This window comes from Uranotaenia lowii, chromosome 2 (assembly GCF_029784155.1).
Source record: "Uranotaenia lowii strain MFRU-FL chromosome 2, ASM2978415v1, whole genome shotgun sequence".
NCBI classification, from domain to species: Eukaryota; Metazoa; Arthropoda; class Insecta; order Diptera; family Culicidae; genus Uranotaenia; species Uranotaenia lowii.
The window spans coordinates 284450420-284476970 of NC_073692.1; the positions used below are offsets into that span (position 1 = coordinate 284450420).

General features: G+C 36.2%; 1 protein-coding gene across 3 annotated transcripts in view; it reads left to right on the top strand.

The window, feature by feature from the left end:
* LOC129747852 (SET domain-containing protein SmydA-8-like) overlaps positions 1-26551 on the top strand; it is a 41384-nt gene that overhangs the window by 6316 nt on the left and 8517 nt on the right. For all 3 annotated transcript variants that reach the window (XM_055742226.1, XM_055742228.1, XM_055742227.1), the window contains exon 2: positions 8800-8846. In XM_055742226.1, the coding sequence (XP_055598201.1) occupies positions 8823-8846 (24 nt within the window). In that variant the 5' untranslated portion in view covers positions 8800-8822. The remainder of the gene's footprint in view (positions 1-8799; positions 8847-26551) is intronic.

Here is a 26551-nt window from a genome sequence, read left to right on the forward strand (position 1 = left end):
GGAATAAACTTTTTGTCATTATTCAAGTTGATTGGATTCATTGGAGTCATGCGTACTTGAGTTAGAGGAAAGATGTATTTTGTATCATTTTTCCCCCTTTTAGTACTTGTTTGGCAACATTTACAGATGAATATAACAATAAAAGGTATAAAACTTTATTGACCACCCCTTCAGGTATCAGGTATCAGAATGGGGGTAGGCTTAATAGCGGCACGTTATCCAAACATACGGGAAAATTGTGCCTTGCCTTTTTTTTATCCAAGATTTCATCATTTACCTGAGAAACCTGAAAAACCTATAAAAGGAAGAAATGAATTCAATCTATTTAAGATGGCATAAAGCTTTTCCACTAGGGATTATTAGCATTAAAGCTCTTTTCTACATTCGGTAAGGAATGATAGCATGTTTTTTAAGTTTAATTTCTTAAACTCAGATTCGCTTATAGCGTAAGATCCCAGAGTACAAAAGCGTAGTCTGGCAAATGAGGGACAGTTACATATAAGATGGAAGGGATCTTTCACATCTGATTCACAACTACCACATACTGGAGATTCAGCACGCTGAATGTTGTGCATGTGATTGTTGAGTTTACAATGACCGGAGAGTGCTCTGATCAAGATGCTGCAATGAGATTTATTTAAAGTTAATAAGTAACTCGATATGATTGGAGATGGTTTATCTAAAAATAATTTAGTTTGACGACAAGTGTCCAACTCTTCCCAGTATCGTTCATGCTGGTTAGAGGACCAAGTTTGAATTTGGTTTCTGAACCAACATGGTGATATTTGGACAGCCGGCTCTGGTCCGCAAAATTCCTTTTCCGACTCAGCTCTAGCGAGTTCGTCGGCGCATTCGTTTCCAAAAATTCCCTTATGTTCGGGTACCCATAGAAGGTTTAATCCATTGCCTTCAGCAAGTTCTTCGATTGCTTTCCGGCATGCGATTACCAGTTTTGATCTAGAACTGGAAGCACTGAGTGATTTGATAGCTGCTTGGCTATCTGAACAGAAATAAATTGTTCTGAACATAATCTTCTTTTGAAGTGCAATTTGCACTCCATACATAATAGCATATAGCTCAGCCTGAAAGACTGTACAATATTTTCCTAGAGGTTGAGCATATTCTATGTTCAACTCGTAACAGTAAATTCCAGCACCTGCACGGCCGTTTGATAATGAACCGTCAGTATAGAATACAATATGAGAGGACATTTGGTCCTCTACGAAACCTGATAACCATTCTTGAGGAGAAGGAAATTTGACTTTAAACCCCATGTAGGGAAAACTACTCGAGAGTTTTAAATCGTTTGGCGCTAGATTAAACTTGTTTAATCTAACTAATTCAGGCCACACATTTGTATGACTCGATGATCTTTCGATGTTTCCTGACAGCCAGAGACCAACTGCCTGTAGACGAAAAGCACATGAGAAGGCTTCCTGTTTTAGGAACAAGTGTAGAGGTTTGATAGAAAACAGAGCCTCTAGTGCTGCAGTAGGAGTTGTAGTGAACGATCCGGACATCCCTAAGAGACACATTCTTTGAAGGTGATTTAGTTTAGTCCGAACTGTTGCAACTTCTCCTTTTTGCCACCACACTAGACACCCATAGGCCAGAATTGGTCTTACTATTGTGGAGTAAATCCAGTGAATATGTTTGGGTTTGAGTCCCCAGTTTTTTTTTCCGATTGCACGTCGGCATTGTCCGAAGGCCATGCATGTTTTTTGATTCTGAATTCGATGTGATCAGACCAGTTTAATTTGGTGTCAAGAATGACACCCAAATACTTAACTTGATTAGACACGGTGATTTCGGAACCATAAAACAGCAAACTTTTTGTCATTATTCAAGTTGATTGGATTCATTGGAGTAATGCGTACTTGAGTTAGAGGAAAGATCTATTTTGTATCATTTTCCCCCTTTTAGTACTTTTTTGGCAAAATTTACAGAAGAATATAACAATAAAAGGTATAAAACTATATTGACCACCCCTTAATCAGCTATTGTTTTAAAGTGGTTGAGATATTTACTTTCTACAATACAGTTTTTTTGACATTTTACAAATCAGTTCACATGGAAATAAGATAAAATTACCATAGAATGAATTAATATTGTTAAGTTGTTAATAATTTAATGTAGCCTCCGTTTTAAGTTCAAAAAGAAATTGTATAAACATTCACGTTGAATTGGGGAGAAACATGTTAAAGATTTTAACCCTCTCTTAGAAAAGAGGGAAAACAGGTTAAAGATTTTAAATGAGTATAATGTAAAATAATTCAAATACAATAAAATTAAATAAATGGTACAAAAAATTGTTTGCAACGAAATTGGATAGTATCTTCTTTGCACAAAACCGATAAATCGAGAAATTTTTTAACCAAGATATAAAAAAGGTATAGCTCCCTCTTCCACTTAGTGTTTTTTGCTCTTGTAACTGTTCGAACATTTTTTTTATTTGTAAAACATTGTTTATTCCCATCTTTGACAGTTTTGCTTGTATAATTGCATGAAAACTCGATCAATTTATAAAATTTTAAATTAAATACTTGAAACTTTATTTATCCTCCCTTGGGGAGTTGTAAAAATTGAAAGGGGAAGGGCGATGAATTTGATATTTGTTTCGGCCTTAATGTTGGTCAACGGATAGCGATTAGCGATTAGCGCTTTACGCTTAAAGCGATAACTTTTTCATCACATTTAGCGTACTGAACTAGCGATCGCTAACTTTGAATGAGTTAGCGATTTAAATAGCGGCGCTAATTTTTCAGTTAGCGATGCCGAACACTGATAACATGCGTGTGAAAACTGATGAATATATTTAAGGAAAATAGTTCCAAAACCAGTTTAACGTGTAGGAACTTTACGAAGATTTGATTGAAGTGAGAAAACAATTGAAAGAATGAGAGCGATGATATCGCTTGTGAATGATCGAAAAGGATAGCATATGATTATGTCAGTCTGTTAGCTAATGTTATGATGATACTTAGGTTGTGTTGCGTTCGAGTGATGAAAAAAAAGAAAATTTGAAATGTGTCTGAAATGTTAATTTCACGCACGACAATTCTGTACTTGTTTATTCACGACAACATCAATGATTATGAGAATTGGACCAAAGGAGACATATAAGGCGACCTGTAAAGTTTTTTTTTGTCAATGAATTTGATTTTTTTGTCTAAACTGAAATGAAAATTTACTTCTTCGACACCAGGAATAGTTTGTCTGATGATAGCACAAAATTACCCTAACAAAAAGTTAAATGTATATGCTACGGCTTAACCGTTTGGTTTCCATTTGGTTAAAAAGTGTATTCGAACTTATTGAACACCCTGTGTTATGTAAGCTATCCAGGAAAATACTGATTTGTACTAAAAAATTTTGAACTAAAATAGACGTATCTTGTGTGAATCAAATGCACGCTTTGGAAAATGGAATTATGGCTGATTTTACCCTGTATTTTTCAGTTAATTATGAAAAAAGTAAGTTCGGACTTGAAAATTTTGAACCAAATGAGACCTATCATGTGTGATTTTCTCCGAGAAAACGAATGAAGGCTGTTTGAGCCATTTTTAAAAAAGGTCAGAAAAAGCATGTTGGGACTTGAATTTTTTTTAATCAAATGAGACTTATCTTATGTTTTTTTTTCCAAGGAATCGAATGAAGGCAATTAAAGGAACCGCACGTATCGTAATTTTTTCAATTAATTTAGAAAAAAAAACAGGTTCCGACTTGAAAACTTGGAATCAAATGAGACCTGCCCTGGGTGTTAGTTAGTTAAATTAGTATTGTCACATATCCTTGCACTAAGTTATCTATTATTGCGTTCTCAGCATAAGCAAAATTTTGCTCGCGTATAGTTTTTTAAGCCATTTTGCTACCAGACATGCTTAAAACAGTAGCGTCCATTACCAGGGGGCTCAATTGAGTCCTCTGGAGGAGTGTGATGGGCTGATACGAAAAAAAAAAATCGAAATCATATTAATATCAAGAAAAGTGTTTTTTAAACTTGATGACAGATTTTCGCATTTTTATACGGGTCGTATTCGTATTATTAAAAAACTGATTCATGATCAATCTATCAAATCAGAGCTTGAAGTTCTCATAATTAATGTTTTTTTCTATTTGCGAACCAAAAAGTAAAATCCGTTGAATCATACGGCACTTCCATAGTCAGAATAGGTTATTTCTTTCACAAGCTGAAAAGCTACAGCAATCATAGTTTTGATTCAGTTTTCGTCTAGAGAAAACAGAATGGTGAAGCAGTAGGTACATACACCTTCTTTCATGGATTACCTGGCCAATGGACCGGTCAACGGTACGACACGACGTGACGGGTGCGAGACCCAAACCCCCGCGAAATAGTGTAATTTTGTTTACAAACGAACCGTGACGCACTTTTCCACAGGTGGTTTATTCTCGCAGTAAATGGCCAATGACACCCAGAGACAGACAGATGGACTGTGAAAAATGTGATAAACACCAGTCGAAGGGGAGGGATGTTTATGTTGCAAGAAGGCGTCCAGAAGATGTAACGCGCGATGGCCAATAGATTATAATGATTGATGAATACAATTTGAACAGAATTCTGAGTTAAAAAAGTAAGCTTAAATTTAGAAAGCTTATGGAAGGGAACAAAAATAGATTTTTTTTATTGGCTTAAGGTTTTTATGAATATCAAAATGATAAATAACAATATGTAATTTTTTTTTTTACTTTAATTCAATTTATTGAGACCGAAGAAGTTAGAAAAAACTGTTGACGGTTCCCCGACGGTGATACATTTTAAGTGAAGTGTTAGTTAGTTTTTTGCTTATCTACACAGAAAAAAATATGGACAATTACGTGTCATTGAAAATGGTTACCTTCAAAATAATTCAACCTGTAATTTCGAAATCACGTAATTTTCAATTGATTGGTTGAAAAATAAATGATAAATCATTCGATATTACAGCAAATGTCCTGTAACAAAAAGGAGCAGGACATGTACTGTAGCTTTACAGGTGGAAGCATTATTTTTAAGTGAGAACATTATTTACAGGCTGGTTTGAATTTTAGGACTGTAAAATTCGAGTGATTGTGGAGTGTTTGTGAATGCAGTTTACATTACTTTCCGTTAGCATCTTTTCGCAGACACCAGATCGCGTGAATTCCAGTAATAAGCGGCCAACTTTTTAGACTGCAGGTTTATTTTGTTTTTCTTCGAAGAAGAAAAGAAGGTTATACTTGGTAAGTTCTTTTAAATTAAATCGCTCAATAAAAATCAATTTCATGACGTTACGTAAACATCGAGAGCATTTTGCGTACAATATTTCTCAGATTTCTGATGCTTTAAGCAATCTGATTTGATTTTGAACCTGTAAGAATTTTTATTTCATAATTTCAGATTTCAGGCCAATTTAAGACCCACTATACAAAGAGGAACTGATGGTAGAGACGAGGATTGGCAAAATTGCTCTCTTTTTGAATGCATGTGGATGGATTCCGATGGCCTAATTGATAAAGCTCGGTGAGTATAATTTTATTATGGTTTTTTTTTGTTGATTAAGGGTACATTTTGAGTAAGTGACCTAGTTTCTACCTGCACACAAAATTTTCGAGGTCGAAATTTAGCAAAATTTTGCTCAAATTTGACCAGCTAGTTAGCAATGAAATTAGCAAATTTTTTAAAGTAAAATTTTAGTAAAATAGCAAAAAGTGTCCTGACTGAATGTTTACTAATGTTTTAGTAAATTAAAATCATTGTTTGCTAAAAATGTAGCAACAAAAAATTCTCTCAATAATTAATAGAAATTTCGTAAATTTTATATCTGTTTTTTCTTTGGGTTGTGATAATAATTTTAATTAATAAGATTTTTTTAGATGTTGTTTTAAATTTATTCTTTGCCGTTTTACGTCGCACCATTCTTCATCGTGTCCGAATTGGAGATTCAGGTTTAAGGCGCCGACCGAATAATAAAATAAGATATGGTCAGCATATTCATTGCGATTCATTGACCCGCTTTAAATGTTTGGGTTCGATGATGATTCTGAAAAAAAAATTTAACATTTGTTTATATGTGTAATTACAAATATTATATATATTTTTTTTATTTTTTGTAATTTCTAATCAGTTGCATCAATACTTAAAAGTGCTTAAAATTAAAACCTAAAGCAGATTATAATCACATTTTTTATTTAAAATTAAGTTAGGATTTTTCATATAAAATTTTGCGTCAGATTTTGAGATTCTAGAAACAGATCTCATTTAGCTTGAGACATCAATTTCATTAATCAGATTACAGATGAAGATTTAAGTTTCAGATGTGAAATTAGAGATCCGGATTACAATGCTGATTTTTTTTATGTTTTATTTCAAAATGAAGAAATCGTGTTCAAGATTAATTTTTTGAATTTAGGATTCCCGTGAAAACTCCAGAATTATGTTCATTACACACGATAATTTATATCCACTGTTTATATACACTGTTTTGATAAAAAAAGCAAGTATGTAACCTTAGCAGAAAAACGCAATTTTGCGAATATCAAATTACTTGATATGAGTTCCACTAAAATGGTGACATACATGGTTTCATAACAACTTCCACAAAAATGTTGTCATAAATTTAAACTTTAAATCTTTTTTTTATGTTAGAAATTATTTTACCTGAAATCGCTGTTTAGTATTAGAACCTTGATGCGATTCTTCATCTTCACTTTCTTCCTCCTCCTGTTCAAAAGGTTTTTTTTTTAATTTGGAGACCAGTTCTCTTTACTGGGTGCTGTTTATTACAGGTTCACTAATGGCGTTCTGAAAAACGAAATGATTATAGAGAAATCTGAATAAGTTGGTACTGAACTAAAAACTTACGCCATTCTTGATTGCAAGTTGAGGTTTGCCCCAACTGTCATCATCACCAAAGGAGCAGCACTCTAGTATGGGCACCAGCTCCGGTTGTAATCAGCGCTTTTTCGGCACTGAGTTTCCTGGCGAGTCGTAAAGTCTTCTTCAATTATTCATCAATATTGCTCGTCACTCTCGAATTATACTACTTCCTACTATGTTTGCTTTCGTTTTGAATTTTTAGAGCACGCTCACCTGTGGTGTGCCATCGGACAATTTTCTTCCCGTTAGCTGAAATAAAAAAATATTTTAAGTTAAATATAATTGTTGTTAAGTTGAAATTACACTTACCGAGCGAATTCTGCAGAATATTCTTCTCTATGAATTGATTTGACTTCCGTGAGCAGCAGCAACGATGCCGGATCAATCGAACACCCCAAATCTCCGAGCGGGGAATTCCGAAACGGTTCAACTATTTTGTATAAAGAGTTGATGAGTCGCACCATTACAGCGATGTTATGAGCTCTTCCTCGGGCGTACATCCCAACATTATCTTTGGCCGGAACACCCAATGTCATCCACACCGGAAGAATTCTTAGTGGTACCCGTACCTGTTTAGGTGGATTTCGGAGCAGCCTGGGATGAACGCCCCGGGAACATAAAACAGAAACACAATACATTGATCGGGTTGCACCCATCAGCAAAGCTGACATTGTTGGTTGGCGGTTCTGCGCGGAACAGGTTGATCAATGACTTATTTACACTTTTCACGTAAACACGAAATAAAAACACTAAGTGTCTTTTTTCCTGCTTAATTCGAAATTGCGCACGCTCATTTTTTTCAACCATTAATGACTTTTGTTGAACCATGAAAGTAACCTCGAAAGTTTTGTGTGTGGTCAAATTTAAGCAAAATTTTGCTAAACTCCTCAGAAAATTTTTGTGAGTCTTAGAATAAAGCTTCTACTACAGATTGCATTTCTTTTCCAGATTTTGCTGATAAAATATAACAACCAACTCAAGGAAAACAAACCGGATCAGTTACAGCTAGGCCTGAGCCGGATGGGTCCGTGGGATATTTGGCTTGAATCGAGCAATCGGATAAGGACGCAGAAGATCGACGACAGTAGCGGCACCGATAGGGATGATCCGATTGGCGACGATGACGATGAGGTCGTTTCAGCTGATTCTCCGGGGGTTTTCCCCGGATTTTCGCAACTTTGTGTCGCAGAAAACGCACCGAAAAATCTATGTCCATTGTGCCCTTTACGGCTAAGGTTAAAAAAAAGCCATTAAAACATGGTTCGAAAATTATTCTTTCATGTATTGTTATTGTAATTAATAAATAATGTGTATACGAATACAATTTGTTTTATTCAAATATGGTATTTCACTCTATTATAATGAATCAAAACAATAATATTAAGTGCAGATTATTTTACTGGTCGCTGAAATTACAGGTCGCTTGTAATTACAGTTTGCTTGCAATTACAGGTCGCCTGCAATTACAGGCCTGTAATTTTTAACTTGCCTGTGAATTGCATGTCCTCGACCTGTAAAATTACGGTAAATGTCCTGCTCCTTTTTGTTACAGGACATTTACTGTAATTTTACAGAAAATAATTTTTTCTGTGTACTACTCAAAACTATTCACTGTTTGCTGCCTTAAGGTTAAAGGAAAAGGAAGGATTCGGGATTGATTATGTAGAAGGAAGGGTAAAGGATGGATTTAAGGGTAATGCTTTAATTTCGCACGCCAGGTTGAACACGGTTATGAAGACCATTTCCTAACACGAGTCTTTATGAAGTTTAAAAGAGTTTTAAAAATTAAGAGTAACTCTTAATTATTCGAGAAACCGGCACGCGAAAATTTTTATTAAACATACTATGCATTACATAGATAATGAATATTTTAGATATCATGCCGATATTACCGTTTGAGAAAAATATATAGCTAATGAATAAATTTTCTTTTCTGCTTATAGGTCCAAGAAAAATTTAATAAAAAATGCCAGGAAATGCAAGAAAAAAGGTAAGTTTCGTTATTTTTAGAACCTCATTTCGATTGTTTTCCAAAACTGATTCAGTTGATAAAATTACTCATTCAAGATTTACTCTTGTCGCCAACAGTTGAAATCAAAAACTGTTGTATATGAGTTTTGTTCAATTAGAGTTTCCATAAGAACTGATTATGAATGGTTAGAACAAAAAAAAACTTCCCACAAAAAAAAAATATTCGTCTTCAAGAGCTATCAAATCGGACGAGAACTTTGAAAATGCTCTCAGGCACCGACAGAATCACCTTTGCATATAACCACAACTAACCTATTAATGGTGCTTGAAATCGGTCCCATCTTGTGTTGATCCATAGTAAGATGTCAGCCTTTGGGCAATCGTAACGAATAAATTGATTGATAAATATTTCAGTAGCAAGAAAAACGAAACCATGCATAGATACTTATACGTATCGAAAAGGTCTGCACATCCAAACAGCCCGACAAAATCGGTCAGTCAGTCTTGATTAGATTTGCATCAATACTTGAGGTGACTGGAGAACAGTCTCATGTGTGCTTTCCTTTTTTGACCAATCGGGAGGAACATTTTCGTTCGAATTGGATTCAATTTTCAAATGAGACTTTCATACGATTCCGTATAGGTGGAGTGTTGAATAGCTTTTTCTGCATTGACCGAATATTCTCGGCCTCTTGAAGCGTTCCAACGTGCATAAATTTTATTTTATCTAGATGGACGAGGGAAACTCGAGAACTGTTGCTGATGAGCGAGCCAATCTCGACCGACTGCTCTAGAGCGCCGTTTCCGGAAAAAATCTCAAGGGGTGAAAATACTGAGTTGAAAATGCATTTTTTTAAGAAAATGATTTATTTCAAAAGAGTGTTGATCACAACATCCACGCAAAAATTCGAATCTTGAAAAAAATTACAATTACCCAATCCAAATTGTCATTTACTTTGAAATAAGTATGATTTGGTCACTAAAAAAATTAATGTGATTGTATTGCGGTCGATTACATTTATGACGTATGAATTGATCATATTTGAATTCAGTACATATCACCTTAATTTCCTGTTATCCCTGAAAAAATAGAATATTGAAGTTCTAGACGAATTAATTACCCACAATTTGATACATATACGTTGCTTTCTGATTAAATAAGAATAAACAAAGTTATTTCCCTTCAAGTTGAGAATGAATTCACGACTCATTTAAAACTGATTTCATGTCACGAAATTTCTAGCAATTCTGAACAATACTTCACAGTCTTCAAATTAGCTGTACGGCTGAAAATGGTATGCATCTTATTATTTTCCTTATTCCACATACATAACATCATATCAAGGAAATCACTACTGTTTTCTCAAAATCTATAGGGGAGAGTGGGGTATCGTGGGCCATGGGGAAACGTGGACCAATTTTAATATCTCAGATGTGTGTTGAGATAAAAATCTCAAACCAGCTGTCATCGTCGTCACTTTGCGTGAGCATATATTCCTATATGTTGTTGACTGAAATACGCATCATAAACTTCTTTTATTTATCAAGCTAAACAAAAGTTAGAAAAATTTACTTACATAATTTAAAAAAACACTCGCTAATTTCATCGATGGGGAACCTAAAGTGCATAACAAAAATATGCTCATACGCTTATGATCTTTCACGTGGAAGAGGAATTTTTGATGAAACATCAATAAGTCACACAAACGCAACCAATTTGCAAATCATAGCTTGTGGGGAATCATGGGCCACACATCTTGAATCACCTATATTTTTATGTTTTTATACACATTCAGAACTTAAAATACGTTTTACCAATCTGCAAAGTTTTCTTATGCCAAATGAAGAGTTATGAAAAGTATTTTGTCCATCCTTTATAAGAAATTTTGCCAAAATGTTCGAGAGCCAGATCTATGCGATCATACACAGCTCTCTTTTTTAATTCATCATCTGAAATTGCTTTTAAATAATGGAATGAATTAGGAAATCAAAGTTTTGGGTCAACTCATAAACTTTGCATGTTATTTGGTTAATTTGGTTTTTCAAAATCCAAAAAATATAGCTTTCTTTCAAACAGTCAGAATTTGGGGAAAATAACTTATTAAAAATTAAAAAAAATACCTTATGATACCTTGAAAATGTAGAAAACCACACCATTTTTTATTTTCATTTTATCTTTTATAATAAAGAAGTTATGGAACAACGAAAAAAAGTGGCCCATGATTCCCCACTCTCTCATATTTAAATATCCACAAAAAAAAATTGCCAACAATTTTTTTTTTTTATATATAAAGATCTATTCATACCAATACTAAGAAGGGGGGTAGGCTAAAAAGCGGCACGTTTTCCGGCACGTTTTCTTTTTGTTAGAAAAAAATAAAGTTTTTATCGAACAATTAAAAATGTTTCCCTTTTCTATTACGTGAATTCACTCATTTGCGACTGTTTTAATCGATTTTAAAAAAAACTCTATCGACAACAATTTTTTTTGATACAATGAAACAGTGTTTGTTGGCTTCAAAACGTATAATACAAATTACTAAAAAAAATCAATCCATTTAATTGTAACTAATAATTTCGTTAAAGTTGTCGAAATATACACTTTATCCATCAAAAAAATATTTAAAAATTATATAAAACTTGTTAATTTTTTTTTTCTTTTTTATGTTGGTTTTTCTGTGATTGAAATATTGGAATTATCGAAATTATTGACGATTTTGAAATTTTTGGTTTTGAGAACGGTTAAAAATCACTTGAGAGCGATACACGAGCGTGGAATGTGTAATATAAGCTGTAAATTACAACTTGTAATGTAATAAAATCAGTATCTGGAACAAAACTCTAATCCGCTTATCGGTAATTAGTCAGCTATCTTTTTTTTAATCATAGGTTTGTTTATTAAGGCATTCTACTAGTGTTTTCTTGTTAGCGAAAATATATATTCGTATTATTATTTTCGCTAATGTTAAGTGTTTTAAGCTGTTGATGACGAAGTAGTGATTTTTCCATCTCTAGATCATTACTTCATCATCATACCAATTCCAAACCTCAAATCCGATCAGGCAATTTATTTTTATTTCTTAAGATTGACTCCAGAACCATCATACGGGAAAAAAGTGCGATTTTACCCCAGGATTTATACACCGTCCTGAAATAACATGAACATGACATCCGCTGAACGAGAAATTTTGCATTGATTGATGGAAAAGATGAACAATTTGATCTATTTTGTCTTAAATATGTTTCTAATGTCTTTTATTTTTTCTTTGCATCATATAAACAAACTAAATCTGGGTAGGGAAGAATGACAGCTTGCAGTTAAATTCCTTGAAAAAAAAAACAAACTAAATCTGATCGTGGACTGACGGATCTGAGTTGGAAAAACATACCAACCCTCAACAAAAATTTTATACCCGTTATAGTTTCTGGAGTGCCAATTTGACACTCCTGACCTGACTAAAACTGCAATATCTCTCTTGTTTCTCAACCAATTTGTATAAAATGTACAGTTTTAGAAACCTTGTAATGTAACTCAAATATGTTTTAAGGCAATATTCAGCTGCAACATTTCAGTTTTCGGTTATTCAAAGTCTAAGAAAAAACAAGCTTCGGAAAAAAGACCGTAGATCAGCTACGGAATGCTATAAAAAATTCACTTAGTGTCCAAGAAAGCTGAAGTTAAAACTTTTCAATCCATGAACCGTCATTTTTTTTAAGTAACATTAGATTATTTTTGAAAAATGGATTGAAAAGTTGACTCACCGAATAGTTGAGCTAAATATTCGGCCGAATATTGATTTTGAAAGTTTATTAAATAACAGATTTGTCTAAATTTTCAAATGATTTAGGATCATTCATGAAATATCTAGAAGAAATGTTTAAAATGCTGGTTTTAGTAAAATATCTTAGGTGTATCCGTGTTTGTTTCACAGTAGATCGTACAGGAGATTCCTGACAAGTATCACTTTATACTTTGATAATCGTTTATTCCTGATTTCCCAGAAAAAAGAATTCGATATAAGTCAAATCTGACAGGGATATGTGAAGGCACCAATGGCCGCGCATTTAAGCTATGATGAATGTTCTCTGTGCCGTACAAAAATCGTTTTTTGTGCGATTCTGAAAAGAAAGGCACTTACACGTAGTAAAACTTACGTACTTTAAGGGAAAAATTTTAAGTAATACGATGGAAAACATTGATTGGAAAACTTGCCTGTGAATTTTATGCAACCTTAGAAAACTTCCGAAGAACTTATCTATGTTTAACTGCTGATAAATACTAGAAGACTTTCCGTGCGCGGCGATAGAAACATTCAAAAATCAAGTGAACCAATGGCCGTGCACAACAAAATTATCATTTTTTCCGCAACAGAACCTTCAAACTGTTAACTTTTTTTCACAATTGATTCATTATACAGCCACAAATAACTTACCTTCGACAATTTTTGCCAAAGTGCTCGAATTCAACACAAAAAACTGAATTACAAAATAGGACCCGCATAGCTCACTCTGCTAAGGACAACAGACAAAATGGCATCCGGCAAAAACGATGTTTGGTTTTATTTTTTCCTGACCTCAAAAAGCAAAATAAATTTATTTCTAGTATGGCAAGTGAAAGATACTTAGCGTATGTATCAGAAAATGCGAAACATAGAAATTTTCGTTGTTGAATTTCGGAGAAATTGAAGATTTAAGTTGAAAGTGCGCGGCCATTGGTACTGCGCGGCCAATGGCACGGTATAAATCAAATAAAAAACTAAAATTATTAGATATTGTGTTCGAAAACGATTTGAAAAAAATATAAAATAAACATAAATTTTCAATTAATCCTCAGAAACAAATTTTAACACTGCTACTGTGAATAAATTAAAACTTTAAATTTCAAGTTATATTCTTTTTTTCTTCTCTTGTATGTTTTTGAATATTTTTTTTAACAAAAAAACACATATTAAAGGGTCTCAGTGAAACTTTATGTTTCGTTGAAGAGATCTTTTTTACTCAATTTTAAGGCGTACATCTTCCAAGGATATGATGGCAAGCATCTCACAAATGCTAGAATCACTAGACCACAGAAAGAGTACTATGTGTGCCGCGACCGGGATTCGATCTCATTACCTCTGGCTTAGAAGACTTGAACGCTATCCTCTAGGCCACTGTCGTCGGCAAATGTCTAGATTCTTTCAGATTTGCCCTTTGTTTTTACAATTTTTTTTAAAAATCGTTCTGAATGTATGGTAGAGGAGATGAGGGCATAATGGCCACCTTAAGGAAAACGCTTATAAAACCATAGAGAACGGCTGTGTGTGTGAATTACATCATTGTTTCGTGTTCAGACACTCAAATAGTCTATGGCCTAATTGAACGAAACTTGAAAAAGTAGATAAAAACGTTTAAAAATGCATTTTAAAAATGTTTGCCGAAAGCTGAAAACCAGTCACTGCAGAGGCATAATGGGACATAACCCCCCGAGGCAGTATGAACACCATTCATGAAGGCATAATGAGCGTTTTCTGCCGGGGAATCTAGCAGCGAATTCGACTCGATGAAGTCAACTGAGTAATAGAGCTACAGCTTGATTTGTATCGTCTGACGATTTGGCCTATTGGTTAGATGTCGGAGAGGCAATCAGTAGGCTCTAGCTCGATTCCTGGTGGAGGTGATTTTTTTTTTCATTTATCATTCATGATCATGATTGCACTAAACGGTGAGGCGTAGATTCATCAAACATAGCAATAACAAAATAATCTAGGTCTGTTTGTAGAATTCAAAGAATGAACACATGCTCAATGAGCATTGCTCATACATTATGTTTCTGGTGTTTTGTTTGACGGATAAGGCTTTGATGCTATTAGCCGTATAATGTAACAATAAAAAAATCAATCATGAATGGTATGTGCAAAAAAAAATCCTCTCGAACAGGAATCGAACTCGAGTCTACTGATTACCTCTCCGACACTTTACCAATTGGCCAAATCGACAGACGAAACAAGTCAAGCTGTAGCTCTATTATTCAGTTGACTTCATCGCGTTGAATTCGCTGCTAGATTATACGGCAGATAATGCTCGTTATGCCTTCATTGATAGTGCTCTGTTCGCCTCTAGTGAACAAATTAAAGTAAAAAAGCGTTTTAAAATTGATTAAAGCATAATATCAAAAATTTTATGATGTTGAAAATTGAGAAACAATGTGTAGATCATATGCAGTGCGTACATTTCAGATCAAAATGATTTAAAGGTCATAAAAGCTTATTTGGTGGTGCTCAAAAATTATAATATTTTCGTCACTTCAGAACCTATCTGGTTATTATTTAATACTAGCTGATTTTACCCGGCTATGCTCGGGTTCACATAAAACATAAATCAAAATGAGTCGTTTGACTTTAAGAATTTTTATATTAAACATATCATTAGTTCAGTTTTTTATTGAGATTATTCACTGTGTTTATCGTTTTCATATTATAGAAAAACTTAAAGGTATGACCTTTAATTAAAAGACATACAAATTAATTTTCCTTAAAAGCTTATTCATCACGACAAACATTTTTTTCATCCACCATTTTTAAGGAAGCTTGAAAAGGTTTGGACTTTTATTTGTTATCTTCAAATGATCAAATTGTTTTGATATCTTTCCCATCCTGCCTGCCTGCCTCTAATAAAAATCTCTTTTGGATATCATTCCACTTTTCAAGACAGATGATCTCCCTGTACAATGGTATATTAGACCTTTATCTACTTTGAAATTTCTAAACAAACATCCGAATCTGGTTAAACCATGTTGAAGACTCACATAGCATGTTTTAAACTATTTGAGTACTTTTTTCGCCTTTTAATTTCACACTGTTTTATGAGTACTTGGTCTTAAATGTGAAAGTTCCACATTTAGTTTTTTGAAGTTTTGTAAACAAACCACCTCTGAACCGAAGTAACCATTCTAATTTTATATGTGAGTCACATTTCAATGTTCCTATTCTTGGACATTCATCCCATTAATGCTTGTGAAGTGTGATCAATTTTGAAGTTCATTTGTTTAAATTCGCAGTACTAAACGGTTCTACTATAAGTTTTATCTAAATTGGATGGTAGAATTGAACAAATTGACTCAAAAGTTATAAATTGGCTAAAGAAATAGAACTGCATAAAACTGAAAACCTCAGATTTAATTAATAAAAGTTTAATGTAATGGATTTGTTTCCAACGGAACCAAAAGTTTTTCCAGATATTACACGATCAATTTGACCGTTAAAATTCCCCGAAGGCTATTAAAGCCTTCAACTTATAACTCTGAATCTTATTATTTTTTTTCTTTTTCTATGAGAGATTCTAAAAAATCGACAATAGTTAGTTCATAAAAGCTGGAATTTATGAAAATCAGTTCATTCAGCTGAAGAAGTCAAATCACTGTTCACTGTTCAGTTCACTGTATATTTATGTAGACTCTCAAAGCACCCCAGCGGCGGTAGGGAGCACTTTGAAAATCACTACAATTCTATTCAATATATTTCTAACAGGCTAGTTGTATTTTTCAATCCAAAATGTAAGCTCATTATTGCATTCAAATATCTCCTACCAGTACCACGTGCTTAGAACAGAAGATGGCATAAAAATACCCGCCAAAATTCCCCCTTTCAAATTTTAAATGATCAGCAAGCTTTGATTTGCGTTCCAGTAACGTGAACTTTGAATGATCGTTGCTAATGCTCGGCCTAGAATGATGGTGAAAAAAAAACCCCCGCCAAAGGAAACGAAAACTGGCTGCCAAAATGGGTGCCATGACTTTTGGTTCGTGAGAATAAAATAGAACGTTGTATAGGAGGGCCCCTTTTCTTAGGTGGGAGAGGCTCAGAACTGTTACTGGTTCAGCGGTGTCGATTTGTATAAGATGCATACAAACAAACAAACATATATAGTCCAACTCATCTTTATATATTAGAAGATTTCTGTAAAAATGAAAAGGATATTTCCTTTTTGGTGAAAAATTAATACTATAGGTAGTACGAAACAAGTCCTTATGAAAATTTGTTTAAGAAAAGACGTACTTATGTAGAAAAAATGAGTGCTCATTATGTCCTGGGTGCTCGTTATGCCCTTATCTACCCTATGCTTTCGGTAAAAGATCACAATTATTTTTAACAACTGTTTTGAAGATATCTTTCGCAAATTCAATCTTCATCTAATTCAATATCAAATTGCTTAGCACCTGCTTCGATACTTAAAAAAGGCTTTGAAATACATCATCTGGTAATGTCATCTGGTGGAAAATATTAATCGCTTTTGGTTTTTTCATTAGAAACTCAATGGAATATTCAACCGAATATTCGGCCGAATAGTCGTTTGTTAAAAAGACTCAATCCATCATGAATTTTCAATGAAACTTAAGGAAATAGCGTTACAGAAAACCATCACAGAATGTTTGAGTAAAATTATAGAAAATCAGATTTTTTTTTCTCCAAAACACAGAATTTTTTGGCAACCTTGCTTGTCGCCTGAACGAATTAAATAGACTCCCTTCGGGCCCGAAGAGAACCACCTAGCGTTCCAGTGAGAGATGTACTAGCTGTGCTAGATGTTTGAAATCTACTTTTATCTAAAAGTAATCGATCTGCGTCTTTTATTCCATTATTCCCTTTTTTATCATCTTTTTCTTTAAACTAAAAGTGTTAAGCTAAGCTAACAAATGTAAAAACAAAAACGAGTTTGGCTCCTTAAAACCTGAAAGTATGAGTCGTTTCAAATAAAGAATTATTTAAAAAAAAACATGTAGATAAAGCTTTCAAACCCCATTTCACAAAAAGTTTTATAATGAAGAGATTACGTATTGAATTAAAGATAACTCATACTTTTGGCTAAGGTTGGATCCATGGATCCCATATAAAATTATTAAAATTATGGCATTACTTTCATGTAGTTCCTATCAGAGTTTGTGTAATAAAATATTTGATAATTTGATGTATTGAAACTTTTTAAAACACCTAGATATATCAAATGAATTTTCTATAATTTAATATTGGTTTTTATCATTTGAATCGAGTCATGATTAATCACCTTCAAATAACTGTATCTATGTGCAGGCCCTTTCGTTTTTGGCAACTCGCTCGAAAATTTATTTTGCCAAACTCCAACGGATTTTTCAACAACTTTTATCATATCAATTAATAAAAATTAACTATTCTTATTTTTATTAACTTATTTTTTCATCATTTTTTGATAATTTTTAGTAATTTTTTTATCATGTTTTAGGCACATTTAGAACTTTTTTTTGTTTTGTTTAGAATGTTTCATATGTTTATCATAGTTTGCTATTTTTGTAATTTTTCTTCATTTTTAAGATATTTTTTGTCATTTCTATTCTTTTGTTTGTATTTGTTTTTGAATTTTTGTAATTATAATGTTTTTTGTCATTTTTGAGTGCTTTATAATTTTTTTTCTTGATTTTTTTGTTTTTGATGATGTATTTTATCAAAATTTAAGAATGTTAAAACGTATTTATGGTGTTTGTCTTAATAATATTGGTCTATTGGTCTTGTTATAGCGAAAACTATATGATAATGTCGTTCCAAAAAAACCAATCGATTTTGGTACATGTGCCAACATTGGATGTTGCCAAAATCGAATGTTGCCAAAAACGAACGGGGTCTGTCTTTTGAAAGGGGTCGTCCATACAAGACAAATATTGTTTGCGCGATGTTGACATTACTCTACATTGGATTGAGATGACAATTTGAACATGGGTGTTTTGAGGCATGAGCAAATGATTCCAGGATTCAAATTTTGGGTCAGTAGATTGAAAAAATTTTTTTTAGCTTGAGCCTGTCTTTGGAACTTTCGATAATATGCTATTTTTCCATTTCAAAATTAATCATAAAATCCTAAAAGTGATCATCAGGAACCTGTGTCAATGTAGTAAGAAATAAAAAAACGGATCCCCGCCGCTGCAGTCCCGAGGATAGATTGAACCGAAATAGAAAAGATTGAATTTGGCAACAGCACTGGCCCTGGCTCAACCAGGGACACTTGGGCCAACATTTTGGGGTAATATAATTTCCATATACCTTGTGCCACCTCAAATCGTTCGGCCTGCACTGTTCTTCTGAATGTAGAAGAATGGCAAACTCAGTCGAAGGGTTGGCGTGCAAATTATTGCGATGCAAATGGATCAACTAGGACCAAAACGGATTGTCTCCGTTTGGAATTCAATTCACACATACCTACCTTAACTCACTCATGCTCTTGTGTGAAGACTCAGTTGATAAAATACTTTGATTGAATGTGACGGACCAATCCTGACATTGTGATAATTTAGTTTTGTTCCGAATTTTCGTTCCGAATAGGAGTGTACGCTGATAAAGCACCGGTACTGGGTTCAAAATAGGAATAGTAATTTAATCACTATTCCTTCAGCAAGAATCTGATAGAACTCCTTTGAAAAAGAATAAACGAAACACATTTGAATTTTTTCAAAGATTTAAAAGACTTTAGCAGTAAAAAGTGTTAAAAACTTTTAATGACGTACCAACATGCATATTCCGAAAATAGAGATCCGCTTTTTTTTCATTTTGCAATAAACAGCTGTACAACAAGTACTGGTTTGATATGCTGTTTGAGTAAATTATTCGAAAATTGGCACCAATGCATTTTTTTAGATTGGGTACCTTCATACCTTCAGAGCAATTAGGCAATCCGAGATCGCAAACAAACTTCAAATACAGTCACGGAAGCAAAGTCACGGCTAACTTCTGCAGCATTCTGAGTGTCATACTAAGGTAATTTCCCGATGTATATTAGTAGATTTATTTGTACATGAAACGAAAAGACACATGTAAAGGAAAACACCTCTTGCGCTTTACTCTCTTTCTCAGACACACGAGGGACATTTGCGCCCCAGAAACCGTGAAGCATGTCATTGGGGCTGATTTTCTTTCGCGCAAAACATCTTTCGCTCTAAGCCTGTCACGGCACATTTTCAACCACAAACATAAAACGCCGTAACGTGTCGCGCAAATTGTCTTGCTTGCAACCTCCTCCACGACGACGACGACAACGACGGAAGCAGAAAAGGCGCGGGAAAAAGTAGAGACGACACGCGGCAGTAAGCAATTTGTCGGTTTGGCGGTTCGAAACAACAATTAACTTTCACCGGTTCCGTCGCCCCCGCTTTGCTGTCAGTATTGTTTACGATTTCTAAACACAAATGGCAGACAAAATGACTCGCATTAGAAGTCTCTGAATACGGAAAAAAAATTATCTACTGTGGCTAACATCCTTTTCAACGAAAGTATGGGGTATGATGATTGCACTGCAGCTATTTTAAAATGAATAAAAACTCGAACTATATCATATAAGAATATTGAAATTCGTACTCACTTGAACTACTACATTTGTACTGCAAAAACTGTTTTGTTTCGTATCTTTCATATTATGAAAATGTAGGGGAGATGAGGGCATAACGAGCACCCGAGGCATAATGAGAACTACGCTTTTCTACGAAAGTGCGTATTTTCTTAAATAAATTTTCATGAGGATTTGTTTCGTACTTCCTATAGTATTAAAAAAAAAAAAAAAAAAAAAAAAAAAAAAAAAAAAAAAAAAGGGGTTCATCAATCCAAAATTGTTGATTTGTGTACTTACAGAGCTCCGTTTCTTTGCGTTGTTCTACCGTGTTTTTTTAATATTATTCCGTTCCGTCTGGTGTCGTACGTGTTACCCAGTATCTTGTGCCGCCGTGAAAAGTGGAATCCTGCCCGATTCGTGTGTTCCGTGCCGAAAATCTGGTCGTTTTGGTGCCACTCCGTTGCCGTTTGTTTTTATTTTGATTTCGTGTCTGGCACAGATAATCTCTGAACAGACGAGGAACTGTGGAAAAATTAACTCAACAAAAAAAAAAGTTTTTTTTTTTTGCACTGATTCGGCATTTTTTGCAATTTTTGAGTTTTTTCGAAACTTTGGCGCATAAACACAATGGTCAACACAAAGGACAAGAAGCAGTGTGGAGAGTGTCAGTTGATCATTAATGATCTTGAGCCTATCGGTTGTGGTTTTTGTGGCAATTTTTTCCACATCAGCCAGCAGTGTTGTGGATTCAACATCCGACTCAATAGGGAGTTATTCACACAGGGCAAGGTCATTTTTATATGTACCCCGTGTCGTAACGAGCTCAACGGACGAAGTATCCGCCGTTTTATAGACGATAACTCGATCTCGGATGGAAATTCCGTCCCAATAACCGCGCTTGACAAGCTTACTCAACAGCTCGACTCTCTGTCTAAAAAAGTTGATGACATGGCTCAGAAGCAATATCCTCCGATCACAGCTCCCTCGTTCCCCCCTTTGAAAGGGACACCACGAACGTATCCGTCTCCGAACATTAAACGTCGCCGTGGCAATGATGGACATTCGCTTGTTGGTTCCACTATGACCGGGACTAAGTCTGTCGATCTTAGCGATCTGTCAGTCTCGTTCATTGTACCTCCTCCCGCAACACCAAAGTTCTGGTTGTACCTAGCTGGTCTCCAGCCGCAGATTTCGGACGATGATGTTAACAAAACAATATCCCGCTGCTTGAATCCTTCTACACCGGTTGAAATGAAACGACTGCTACCGAAAGGAGTTGATGGGTCCACTCGTAAATATGTGTCCTTCAAAATTGGATTGGATCCTATGTACAAAGATGCTGCATTGAACCCCATGACGTGGCCTACTGGGTTACTCTTTCGGGAATTCGTTGATCAGCCAAAAAACTACAACCGACAGCCTTTGACTCCTGCCCCAACGGTTCAACGTTTTCAACCTATGGAAGCTACTACCCCGACCGTATTTGGCCCTGGTCGATCCACAACCGCTCCACCGCACCTGATGTAGGCTCTGCCAGCATCTCTGAGAATGATGGGATCCACTCGGCTCCCATTTTAGCCAACGACGAAGACGAGATCTTAAGCCTCAGCAGATTGTTTTGCGACGATTCTCCAGATATTGGAGGAAAAGCCAGCGATGCTTGGGTTTCATCACTAGGACGCAACGAACTTGGCACTTGGGAGGCCTCAAAGCCCCTCGACTCAGTCGCGCAGTTTCCAGCCAGCGTCTTCAGCCGTCCTAGCCCTGAGTTCGATAGTGGCAATGAGGTCCTCCAGCCTACTTTTCCAGGCAAGTACTCATATTCTTCTGGAACACTTTCCCTGTGTGATGAAATCTCAACCAATCCTAGATTCTACAATGGCCAGCAACACTCTTGGGTTTCTACATGGGCTTCAACACCAGGACGCATCGATTTGAGCTCTTTGGAGACCCCGGAGCCCTTCGACTCAGTCGCGCTGTTTCCAGCCAGCGTCATCAGTCGTCCTGGCCCTGAGTTCGTTGAAGGCGAGGGGGTTCTCCAGATCACTTTTCCAGGCAAGTACCCCATTACGACCAAACCATCCTGCTTGCGTTCCCAGTTTCCGCTTTACCACAGATCCATCTCGCAAAATCATCCGTACGACGCTCCTGCTACTATCTCTACCGGGTTTCCAGCTCCGGGGCGCAACGAATCAGGAATTACGGAGACCCCTGAGCCCTTCGACTCAGTCGCGCTGTTTCCTGCCTGCGTCATCAGTCGTCCCGGCCCTGAGTTCGTCTGTGGCGAAGGGGTTCTCCAGCCTGCACTTTCAGGCAAGTATGCTGTCATTGACCGTTCTTCTCCGCGTGATAGATTCTGTTTTTCCAGTAATCGTCGTTCCCGTCTTGCACCCGAATCGTCTGACTCCATCAGTTGCTTCTATCAGAATGTCGGTGGTGTAAATTCGTGTGTTGTCGATTACCTACTTGCTACATCGTGCTCCAGCTATGACATCATCGCCTTCACTGAAACATGGCTGAACGACCGCACGCTTTCCAGTCAGATTATCAGTCCGGACTATGCAGTCTTCCGATGCGACCGTAGTCCATTAAACAGCAAAAAGTCAATCGGAGGTGGAGTGTTACTTGCTGTGAAATCTGAACTTCCATCTATGCTAATCGAAGACAACTCCTGGGAAGATTTGGAACTTTTATGGACCCGCATCGACCTCGGCGACCGGAAACTTTACTTGTGCGTAGTGTACGTGCCTCCCGATCGCTCCGGAGATCAGGTGTTAGCTGAATCTTTCTCGCGCTGCCTCACCAAAGTTAGCTCTATGTGCTCCCCTGAAGATGACATACTCGTTATCGGTGATTTCAACTTGCCCGGTTTGAAATGGTGTACTTCGCGTAGTGGCTTTCTGTTTCCGGATCCCATACGTTCTTCGTTTTCGGCATCCTCCAACATCTTTTTAGATAGTTTAAGTACAGCGACTCTGCGTCAAATCAACAATATCGAAAACGAAAACGGTCGTTTGCTCGACCTTTGTTTTGTTAACGAAGGGTTTAGAAATCCAACAATCGATTTAGCTCCCGCTCCCCTTGTTAAGCCTGTCCCACATCACCCCGCCTTAGTGATCTCAATCGATGTTGCCAGGATATTTGCTCCCGCAGAGAAAACAAGATCCTTGTATCATGATTTCAAGAATGCCGACTTTGTAGCTATCTCCCTCGTTCTGGATTCTATCAATTGGGAAGATGAACTAGATTCTTCTGATCCTAACGCAGCTGCCGAAAAATTTTCAAATATTCTCAACTACACTATCGATCGCCATGTGCCAAAACGCAGCGTTGATGGTGATCTACGAACTCCCTGGGTTACTAGAGAACTGCGGCAACAGAAAACTGCTAAAAAGTGCGCTCTCCGAAACTATAATAAGCACAAGTGCCTTAACACGAAAGATGAATACCGAAAACTGAACTCTGCTTATAAGAAATCCAGCAAACGTTGCTACCTAGCATATCTGAACCGGTTACAACGAAATTTCAAGAGCAGTCCGAAGTCGTTCTGGAAGTATGTCAAAAGCCAGCGAAAAGAATCCGGACTTCCGTCCCACATGTACCTGGACGGCGATATTGCTAGCACTGACCCCGGAATCTGTAATCTGTTCGCTGAAAAATTTTCGAGCATTTTTACAAGCGGGTCCATTTCTGCAGAACAACTGACCAGGGCTGTGAGTAATGTCTCACCTCTAGGCTCTTCAATAAATGGTATTCTTGTCGACGATGCAGCTATCTTAAAAGCAACCGCCAAACTCAAAAACTCTACTTCGAAGGGCCCGGATGGAATCCCAGCTACTTTTTTGAAACGGTTTATGCCTCATCTGCTAACACCTATCAGGCATATCTTTCAAGCATCACTGGACGGCGCTATCTTCCCCGCTTTGTGGAAAGAAGCATATATGTTTCCTGTTTACAAAAAAGGAGATAAGAAAGATATTAACAATTACCGCGGTATCTCAGCTCTGTGTGCTATTGCAAAACTGTTTGAGCTGGTTGTGTTGGATCCCATTTTTTCATTCTGCAAGCACCACTTTTCAAACGATCAGCACGGTTTCATGCCTAAACGATCAACTACCACAAATTTACTGACGTTCACATCTTTCGTACAAGAAAGCTTTGCCATGAAGACCCAAACCGATGCTATTTATACAGATTTGTCTGCTGCATTTGATAAAGTGAACCACGAGATTGCTCTCGCAAAGCTAGGTCGCTTGGGCTTCTGTGGATCTTTACTGGAGTGGTTTCGGAGTTACTTAACGGGACGAAAATTGTCCGTTCATACTGGAGAATCCTTCTCGAGACAGTTTCTCGGCTCTTCCGGAGTGCCACAAGGAAGCCATTTAGGACCGATAATTTTCGTCATCTATTTTAATGATGTTCTCTCGCTTCTCGATGGTCCAAAACTAGCTTATGCCGATGATCTGAAACTATATCACACCATCAATGGTAAAGACGACATCGATTTCCTGCAACGGCAGTTCAACATTTTTGCTGACTGGTGCGACAACAACTGCCTGCCGCTAAATCGCAGTAAATGCTCGATCATAACTTTTTCTCGCAAGCGACACCCTCTTTATGCTGAGTACATTCTCGGGGATGAAATAATCTCCCGGGTTGACCAAATCAATGATCTGGGTATTATTCTCGATCAACGGCTTGAGTTTAAGACTCACACGAACTACGTGGTAGACAAAGCCTCCAGAAATCTTGGTTTCTTGTTTCGCGTGGCTAGAGAATTTAAAGACGTGTACTGCTTAAAAAGCTTATATTGTAGCATAGTTCGCTCCGTTCTTGAGTATGCTTCTGCTGTCTGGTGCCCTTTCTACCAAAATGGAGTTGAACGAATCGAGGCTATACAGCGGCGCTTCTTGAGATATGCCCTTCGACACCTGAACTGGCAAGATCCTTTTCGTTTGCCCAGTTATGAGAATCGTTGCTAGCTGATAGACTTAGACACGCTTCAAGTCCGAAGAAACGCCACACGTGCTTTGGTTGTTGCGGATCTTCTCACATCGAGGATTGACTGTCCCGTGCTGCTGGAAGCTATCCCTCTCAACGTGCGACCGCGAGGATTAAGAAACCAGAATCTGCAACTCTACGTTCCTGTTCGGCTGAATAACTATGGGGCTAACAGCGCTCTTATAGGCATCCTAAAAACCTTCAACCGTTTTTCGGAGTACTTTGACTTTGGCGTTCCCAGAAATGTTTTCCGTAGAAACATATTGAACAAATCAAGAGAATTGTAGATTTACGTTAATTTTTATATTTAACCTATAATTAAGATATCATTAGGATCTAAATTTGATCCGTTGATTTTTATACAATAAACAATAAACAATTAATTTTTCACAAAAAAAGGAATCTCTTTATCATCTTTACAGAGATATTTAAAAAAAACTAGCTTGGTTCTCAAGTTACGAAAATATTATAATTTTTGAGCACCACGAAATAAGCTCTTATGATCTTAAAATAACCTTGATCTATGATGTACGCACTGCAACATGATGTACACATTGTTTTTCAATTTTTACCATCAAAAAATTTTTGATTTTTCACTTTTATCAATTTTAAAACACGTTTTTACTTAAATTTGTTGACTAGAGGCATATAGAGCACCATATTATCGAGGCATAATGAGAATTTTCTGCCGTAGAATCTAGCAGCGAATTAAAATTGATTTATAGCGCCACACCTTGACTAGTTTTCATCCGACAATTTAGCCTATTGGTAAGGTGTAGGAGAGGTAATCAAAAGACTAGAGTTAGATTTCTGTTCGAGGTGATTTTTTTCCATTCACAATTCATGATCGATTTTTTTATTGTTACATTATACGGCTAGTAGCATCATCCTCCGAACAAAGCACTTATTGTATGAGCGTGCGTGAATTGTTTGTATTCTACAAACAGACCTAGATTATTTTGTTATTGCTTTGTTTGATGAATCTACGACTCACCTGACTTCATCGAATTGAATTCGCTGCTAGATTCCCCGGCAAAAACGCACATCTTGCTCTGATTAATGGTGCTCATACTGCCTCAGGGGGGGTTCTCATTATGCCTCCACAGTGGCTGGTTTTCAGCTTTTGGCAAAATTTTTTAAAATGCATTTTTTAACGTTTTCATCTAGTTTTTCACGTTTCAGCCCGTTAGGGAATAGGCTTTTCAAGTGTCTGAACACGAAACAATAATGTAACCTCCATATTATAGCTATTTTCTATGGTTAAATAACCGTTTTCCTTAAGGTGGCCATTATGCCCCCATCTCCCCTAATGCTTCTTTATAGTATCTACCACATTTAAATCATACCCGTTTACAAAAAAAAGGTTGGTACTCTCTGGAGCCACTAAGAAAATCG